Source organism: Pseudophryne corroboree, chromosome 4 (assembly GCF_028390025.1).
Source record: "Pseudophryne corroboree isolate aPseCor3 chromosome 4, aPseCor3.hap2, whole genome shotgun sequence".
NCBI classification, from domain to species: domain Eukaryota; kingdom Metazoa; phylum Chordata; class Amphibia; order Anura; family Myobatrachidae; genus Pseudophryne; species Pseudophryne corroboree.
The window spans coordinates 185,996,822-186,006,113 of NC_086447.1; the positions used below are offsets into that span (position 1 = coordinate 185,996,822).

The 9,292-nt window shown below is 44.3% G+C and overlaps 1 protein-coding gene across 1 annotated transcript; it reads left to right on the plus strand.

The window, feature by feature from the left end:
• Positions 1–303: 303 nt before the first annotated feature.
• On the plus strand, positions 304–5,597 carry RBP2 (retinol binding protein 2). Its single transcript, XM_063919540.1, has 4 exons — positions 304–462; positions 1,585–1,763; positions 1,851–1,952; positions 5,250–5,597. Exons 1-4 carry the CDS (start codon positions 390–392, stop codon positions 5,301–5,303), a joined length of 408 nt encoding a protein of 135 aa, XP_063775610.1. The 5' UTR covers positions 304–389; the 3' UTR covers positions 5,304–5,597.
• Positions 5,598–9,292: the final 3,695 nt, after the last annotated feature.

Genomic DNA, 9,292 nt, shown 5'->3' on the forward strand with positions numbered 1-9,292 from the left:
CTATTAGTGTGTACCCACCTTTAGAGTCTCATACTGTCATTTGTTAGTAATAACCATTTCACTGTAATGTAACCATCTAAATACAGACCTCAGGTTGATGTCACCTGCAAACAACTTCAGAGATGACAGATTGAAACAGGGACCGTGTAAAGGGTTAATGTCTTGCTGAACTTGTCCATTCCGCAATAAAAATAATAATAAAGATAATATCCTAGACGGACTATGGACTTATTCCTACAGATTAAAATCTGTGACTTTGAAACCCTTTTATCTGGATCCCAGAAATCCTTTTGCTCCGGAGAATATAACTGCAGACAGAATACATCTTTCCCGTAGTCTGTACAATCGTCTACAGTACCTGAACACCATCAGACCTCCGTAACGCCATCATGCCTGCAGACTACAATGGTACCTGGGTCATGGAGAAGAATGAAAACTTTGACGCATACATGAAGGCGTTAGGTATTCCAATTTGCTGACTTTAAACTGTGACAGAACTTAATAGGATTTTTAGAATCAATTTGTTCTTGAAGAGAGAGAGCATTTTGCTCCCCTGTAAGGCTGTTGCCTTACTCTGGAATTACACTGCTTTCATACAGTATGTGTCATTTACATTTTGGCAACGTAACTGATGGAAATGGGTCAGTGACATTTGTGTGTGTCTGAGTTGTATACATATGCAGGGATATCTGAATCTTCTGTTACATTCTGCAATAGATCTATTTATACTATGAAACAGGAGCAATCCGTCACATAACATATTCCCAGGTCCAGGTAAGTTAGGAAGAAACTGTGCAGAGGGACGGAAAGGGGAAATGGAAAATCGAGGAAAGAGTAGGATTCTTCTAGCTACAAGGGGCATCCTGTACCTCGCATAGTCACCTTAAATAAGCCTGTAAAAGCTTGGTATAGTACAGGGGTAGGCAACCTGGGTACTCCAGCTACTGTAGAACTACACATCCCAGCATGCCCTGCCACCGTTTTAGCATGCCCCAACAGTAAAACTGTGGCAGGACATATTGGGATATGTAGTTCTACAGCAACTGGAGTGCCACAGGTTGGCTACCTTATGTATAGGGTAAAGACCATATGGTCAGAGTGGAAATAGTATACAACAGAGATCTCAGAACAACTTACACATCGCTCCCCTGTATAATGCCATGTGATCACATAGATTAAATAATGAGTATGAAGGTTTTTTTTTTTACACCTTTACGGTAAGCCTGAAGGCAATTTTCACTCCACGGTGCCCTCTGCTGGCATTGCAACAGAACTGACAGATGCGAGGAAGGAAATATCTATGACACATTAAATCCCTGCTATGTACCACATATAAGAAACTCTTACAATGCCTGGAAAACACAATTTTAAGTGTGAACAGAACTTCTTACACTCCGTATGGTATAAGTTTCACTACTGAAAACATGCCGTGATACAGTGTCTATAGGGCGACCCTGGACACCAGTGCTGCATAATATTGATGAAGAGATTCCATTGGAAAATAATTTATATGTGGCCATTCAACTGAAACCACTACTCTTGCACTAAGCTAATCAAGACTCGTGCTTTCTTCTTTCCCTACAGATATTGATATTGCCACCCGAACCATTGCTGCACACCTCAGCCAGACCAAAGAGATTGTCCAGAATGGAAATGACTTTAAAACTAAGACCCTCAGCACATTCCGGAATTATGAGCTCAATTATGTCGTAGGAGTAGAATTTGAAGAGAAGACCAAGGGTCTGGATAATCGGGTGGTGCAGGTATGCTGCTGCTACATTTTAGGTTTTATAAAAGCTACTTTCATCTATTATTGTCAACTAAAAAATTGTTATTATTATTTATTACAGACCATAGTGTCCTGGGATGGAGACAGTCTTGTCTGTGTCCAGAAAGGGGAGAAAAAGAACCGCGGCTGGAAGCATTGGATTGAGGGCGACAAACTCTACTTGGTAAGAATCTGTAGTTTTGTTAAATTAGCACTCTGCTTAATTAAAGGCTCCACAAAGTGAACAGAGGGGGTTATTCAGGATAAAAACACGTTGCACTGCAGGTGGAACAGATGTGTAGAGAAGTTTAGATTTGGGTGGGGTATTTTGTTTCTGTGCAGGGTAAATACTGGCTGCTTTATTTTTACACTGCAATTGACATTCTCCCCCCCCCCCTGGAGTGCAGCATGGTTTTGCCCAGTTGCTTGCTTTTTTGGTTTGGTAACAAACTTGAATACGGCCCAGAGTCCATAAACCTTCATAAATATACAACAACATAACAAAGAGGTTGTTTCTTTGTATTAAGTACCAGTGAAAGGGGCCCTGCAGCTATATTCCTAGTCATTTAGGTCATGTTAGACAAGTGTTTCCCAAATACGGTCCTTATGTACCTCAACATAGTCATGTTTTCAGGATTTCTGTATATGGAAATTTCTGTAAGTAGGATAATTAGGGAGACTAAGATGAAGTCCACACTGGGCGTTATATTGGCCGATGTGTCAGTTTGAGGCAAATTGAAACTACGGTATGCAGTTAATTTCCCGGCTGATGAAATACCGACACTGGAATCCCCACAGCGGAAACAATGCCGGCAGTTGAAATCTTGACAGATGCCCAGTATTCCCTCTAGGGCAGTGGTTCCCAAACTTTTTTGAATCATGGTGCCCTAGAGTATCAGATTTTTTTTCCACGGCACCCCTAGGCCAATAATTTCTTATTGAGAAATTTAGAAAGAAATATTAAATTAAGTAGATTGTGTTTATACATCATCCTTAGGCTCAATTGTGTAGTGAGGGACAAGATGTGCTTCTGTTTGTCCCCATATTTTATGACCAACAGCCACCAGCACTTGTTTTGCCTTTTATACTGACCATAAATAATTTTAAATGGTTCTGGACCACCAATCCAAGGCACCCCTGCAGGTGTCCCGTGGCACCCCAGGGAGCCACGGCACACAGTTTGGGAACCACTGCTCTAGGGTGATGGTCCATGCCACCACTCGAGGGTGAATAGAATAGTCGCTTCACACCGAGCCTGAAGCGTGGCCAGCGCAGCGAGCCCACGAGGGGGCACGCTGCGCTCGATGTCAGGATTTCGACTGTCGGGATTCCGGCGTCTGTTTTGTGACCGCTGGGATCCCGACAATTGGGAATTCATACTGAATCCGGAACAACAGATCGTCAACATCGCATAGTGTGTATGCTGTCATGTGCACCGTCAGCGGAGTTGTTCCATCTGATGTGCTTCACGTCAGATGGGCAACCCTACTGACAATAGCATGCACGTGAATGCGGGATGAAAGGATATATTGCACGGTCGTACTCCGGATCATAGATCTGGGACGGCCGACCAATAAATCTTTCCATTGGGCGTGGTGTCAGCTGGAATACGCATCGTTCTGATGTGCACCCAGCCTTAGTCATCTGTGCATGATTGGAGAAACTATGAGAACATGAGCTACTAGGTGAGGAGGACCTGAGCTGGGAAACTCTGCTCATGATCTTTCAGATTTGTATTTGGCCACGCATTAATGGCACTTACTGTTCCACATAGGATAGAGCAATTTGGCTGATCTGCTTCTGCATCAGAATACAATTATAGTGGGGTATGATCATATCTATAATACGATTAGTGAATGATACGTTGCACACATAAGACCTCACAGTCTTAATGCGCTTTGATATTATTATTTTTTTTTTTATGCTTCAGCTTGCAATTTATTTTACCGAGTCTTTTTGCATTCCACGTCTTTTTGTTATTTTATATTGTAACAAACCCTTGTTTTACACACTGACTGACGTACATACAGAGACTAGGAAACCTGCACATATATTTATAAGGGTAGAAATAAAAATAAAAAACATTTCTGATGCTCCAAGCCACTTGGGTATATATTAGGTGCACTGGCCGGCCTTTAACCTCAATATATTTCTGTTGAGTGCTGCAATTGTTACCATTTGGACTACTGTGCATGAAGCCACGCCTCCAGTCGTCCTTTTCCTGCATTTGCTCCTAACCCTAGAAGAGATATGCATGAATCATATGCATCACAATAAGCCAAAATCTACATGTGTAAAGCATTGTTGTTGTTGCTAAAATAAAACTACTGGCCACACTTCTTCGTCTACACAATATTGTTACCATTCCCACACAGTACTATACATTAAAAATAGGACTCCTTGTAAATCTAAATAAGTATATTTTTTTAATACGCAATAGCCACTATTATTAAAACAATGCGATATACTAATGACACCATAGTAATTAACATGTGACACTGAGCGTCTTCATTTAGTAGTACTGTGGCCCTCATTTATCAAGCCTTGGAGAGTGATAAATAGCGCAGTGATAAAGTACCAACCAATCAGCTCCTATCTGCCCTGTACAGGTTGTGTTTGAAAAATGACAGTTAGGAGCCGATTGGTTGGTACTTTATCACCGTGCAATTTATCACTCTCCAGGGCTTGATAAATCTGGGCCTGTGTAACTATAGGGCAGATGTATTAACCTGGAGAAGTGATAAAGCAGTGATAAGTGGAAGGTGATAACGCACCAGCCAATCATTACGGATTTGAAAAATGACAGTTATGAGCTGATTGGCTGGTGCGTTATCACCTTCCACTTATCAGTGCTTTATCACTTCTCCAGGCTTAATACATCTGCCCCTATGACACTTAGCGGCTTTATTTAGTAGTACTGTGTAACCGACACTGAGCGGCTTGGGATGTAGTTATGTGACCGGTTATGCATGCATCCCGCCCCCCAAAATCTCGACAGTCGGAATGCCGACTGACGGGGACTATTCCACGACATCCATAGAGTGGGAATAGAACCAGTGGCATGGGGCTTCATTGCGCTTATGCCCCCCCCCACCCATATTCTAAATCACAGGACCCTGACATCAGTATGGTGACTGGCAGGATCCCAAACGCTGTTCACCCATACCCAACCCAGCGGCTTCATTTAGTAGTGCTGTGTAACTGTGACACTGAGCGGCTTCATTTAGTAGTACAATAGGAGAAGCCGGCGCTAGGAGATATTCCATCTCCTAGTGCCGACACTGCACGCGTGACCAGTGATGTCGCCGACCTGACAATAAGCCAGGTCCTGTCATCAGTGTGAAAGGTGGCGCATCTGGGTTGGAGCTGGCTACAAAATTCTGAGTATGACCCGGCATCTTCATCTAAAAGCGGTATTAGGAAACCAGAGGCTCCACACCTGACCAGTTACAAGATACAATAATCTATCCTTTTATTTCAGGATTTAACATGTGAAAATGCAGTTTGCCATCAGGTTTTCAAGAAGAAGAACTAAACACTGAATCGTGACATCTGCACTGCCAAGTTTCTTTTCTGTGCTTTGTAAAGCAGTGTTTCCTGACCCCGGTCCCCAAGGCACACTAACAGTCCAGGTTTCAGTGATGTTCATGCTTGAGCACAGATGGCTAAATCAAAATAACTGAGGTACTAATGAAATCACCTGTGCTCAAATATGACTATCCTTAAAACCTGCACTGTTGGTGTACATTGAGGACTGTGGTTAGGAACCCCTGTTGTAAAGAGTGGATACACCTGTTATACATTTCTTTGTATTTTTTCTTCATTAATAAATAAGTACATTTTTATAAAATTGAATGTTTCTCCACATATGTCATACAGTACATGCATTCATAGACTTCAATGGTATTTCTCCCCTTGTGGCTAAGGGCCTGATTCAGAGAAGTACATTAATACAGCTGCATGTGCATTTTTATCCGAAATGCAACTGCAAATATCAGCAAGTGACACTGCTGCCCAGAAATGAAAAGAGATGCCCACTGGAGCTACCGCAACTCAGCCGCAATTGCGTACACATACACAGCCTATGTGCAAGAACAAGGAAAATCGCGCTGAAGGGTAGACCTATGGCTACACAGAATGGGACCTGCAGTAGTCATGCAGGCATCATATTTTTGCACATTAAGGCGCGCAGCTGACGTCAGATACACGCCCTGAAAAAATGGCCATGATACACATGTGTTTTTACAACCACTCCCACACCATGTTAACACCCAAAATGGTCACTTTCTGTCAATCACTTTGCAAAGGATTCCTCACTATGTGTGGGTTTGCAGCACCTTGACGCATGCGCAATGTGAACGCAGCACATGCGCAGTCTGCTGATAATTGCTCTGTTGCATACTTCTCTGAATCAGACCCTATGTAAGTAAAAACGTCTGGTGTGCTGGGAACACACAAGCTGCATCTTCCGCTCAGTCTGAGTGACACATATCAGGAGTACACACATATGCTGAATTCTCACCATGGAGCGTTACATCTGCTCTATCTCACTAGTAAACGCAGATGACTTATGGAAGTACTCCATCAATGTGATCATACCACTGTAAGGAAGTACAATCCATTACTAGCCTCAGCTGACAATAGCTATTACAGCACAATGTAGCATTCTGTAAATTGTATATCACATTCTGTGTGGCTATGAAATGGGATGGTCAAACAAAGCTGAGATACAGCAGTCATTACACAGATTTACAATGGACACAATGTACATGAACAAATGAAAATTCATATTTATATATATTGTTGTAGTATATTAGGAAGCCTTGCTTTAAAATGTAATAAGGCAGAAATATATATCAAGTCACAAAGGATCTATAAATGGCGTCATCTAGTTACACAAAGCCTTAGGCTTTGGAGGAAATATAAGTGTATTTGTGCAACCTGAGGTCCATGGCTGCATCATGGAGGGTTTATGCTGTGCCTCATCTGTTATGAGCTTTTTAAGGGAGACCCAAAATTGCTTGTGTACAGTACAATGAAAATAGGAGTTTCGCTTTCAGCAGTGTTGCACCACAGCACTTCTGTGACCTTGGAAGACCTGCAGCCCCTACCCCTTCATCGCACAAGACGTCACCTGCACCTGAAAGAGGCCAGGAGCAGAAAGCTGGACCCTGTGCGCAACCTAGATATGTTTGGGCCCTACAGCAAAATTTTCTAAGGTCCCCGTCATTACAGTCCAAGGGATTACAGGAACTGCAAGGAAAATTCTACTTAAAAAAAACCATCAAATCGGTTGCGTGCGGAAAAATATCCACACCGTTTCCATGCGTTAATCCTGGTTTTTGAGCTTGGGAAAAAATAAAATTTTAAACCTACCGGTAAATCTTTTTCTCCTAGTCCGTAGAGGATGCTGGGGACTCCGTAAGGACCATGGGGTATAGACGGGCTCCGCAGGAGACATGGGCACTATAAAGAACTTTTAGTATGGGTGTGCACTGGCTCCTCCCTCTATGCCCCTCCTCCAGACCTCAGTTAGAGAACTGTGCGAGCAATAGTCTGCTTAGAAGCAGGAGCGCCAACCTTGTTGGCTGCATACAGGACTAACAGAGCCTCTGTTTTCCTAACCCTAGCCGTCCTGGCTACATAAATCTTTAAGGCCCTGACTACATCCAGAGACTTGGAGTCCTCCCAGTCCCCCGTAGCCACAGGCACCACAATATGAAATGAAGAAACTACCTTAGGCAAAAATTGAGGGCGTGTCCTCAACTCTGCTCTATCCACATGGAAAATCAAATAGGGGCTCTTGTGGGACAAGGCCGCCAATTCGGACACCCGCCTTGCAGATGCCAAGGCCAATAACATGACCACCTTCCACGTGAGAAATTTTAATTCCACTGTTTGAAGAGGTTCAAACCAGTGAGATTTCAGGAAACTTAACATCACGTTAAGGTCCCATGGTGCCACTGGGGGCACAAAAGGAGGCTGGATGTGCAGCACTCCCTTTACAAAAGTCTGGACTTCTGGGAGAAGCCAATTCCCTCTGAAAGAATATAGATTAGGCCGAATCTGTACCTTAATGGAGCCTAACTTCAGGCCCATATCCACTCCTGTCTGTAGAAAGTGGAGAAACCGGCCCAGATGGAAATCTTCCGTAGGAGCATTCTTGGCTTCACACCAAGATAAATACTTCCTCCAGATACAGTGACAATGCTTTGCCGTTACCTCCTTCCTAGCCTTTATCAGAGTAGGGATAACCTCCTCCGGAATACCTTTTCCAGCTAGGATTCGGTGTTCAACCGCCATGCCGTCAAACGTAACCGCGGTAAGTCTTGGAACACACATGGTCCCTGCTGTAACAGGTCCTTCCTGAGAGGAAGAGGCCACGGATCTTCTGTGAGCATTTCCTGAAGATCTGAGTACCAGGCCCTTCGAGGCCAATCTGGGACAATGAGTATTGTCTGCACTCTTCTTTGTCTTATGATTCTCAATATTTTTGAGAGGAAGAGGAGGAAATACATAGACCGACTGAAACACCCATGGTGTCACCAGGGCGTCTACTGCTGCTGCCTGAGGGTCCCTTGACCTGGCACAATACCTCCGAAGCTTTTTGTTGAGGCGTGACGCCATCATGTCTATTTGAGGAAGTCCCCAAAGACTTGTTATCTCTGCAAAAACTTCTTGATGAAGTCCCCACTCTCCCGGATAGAGATCGTGTCTGCTGAGGAAGTCTGCTTCCCAGTTGTCCACTCCCGGAATGAAGACAGCTGACAGAGCGCTTACGTGATTTTCCGCCCAGCGAAGAATCCTAGCGGCTTCCGCCATCGCCACTCTGCTCCTTGTCCCGCCCTGGCGGTTTACATGAGCCACGGCTGTGACATTGTCTGATTGAATCAGAACCGGTAGGTCGCGAAGAAGGTTCTCCGCTAGTCGTAGGCCGTTGTATTTGGCCCTCAATTCCAGTATGTTGATGTGTAGACAAGCCTCCTGGCTTGACCATAGTCCCTGAAAATTTCTTCCTTGTGTGATTGCTCCCCATCCTCGGAGGCTCGCGTCCGTGGTCACCAGAACCCAGTCTTGAATGCCGAATCTGCGACCCTCTAGAAGGTGAGCACTCTGCAGCCACCACAGGAGAGACACCCTGGCCCTGGGGGACAGGGTTATTTTCTGATGTATTTGTAGATGGGACCCGGACCATTTGTCCAGAAGGTCCCACTGAAAAGTCCTCGCATGAAACCTGCCGAAGGGGATAGCCTCGTAGGCTGCCACCATTTTCCCCAGAACTCGAGTGCATTGATGAACAGATACTCTTTTTGGTTTTAGCAGGTCTCTGACCATGTTCTGGAGATCCTGGGCTTTTTCCAATGTTCCGTATCCAGAATCATGCCTAGGAATGATAGCCGAGTCGTTGGAACCAATTGTGACTTTGGCAGATTCAGAATCCAACCGTGCTGTTGCAGGACTTTTAGGGAGAGCGACACGCTCTTCAGCAACTGGTCTCTCGATCTCGCCTTTATCAGGAGATCG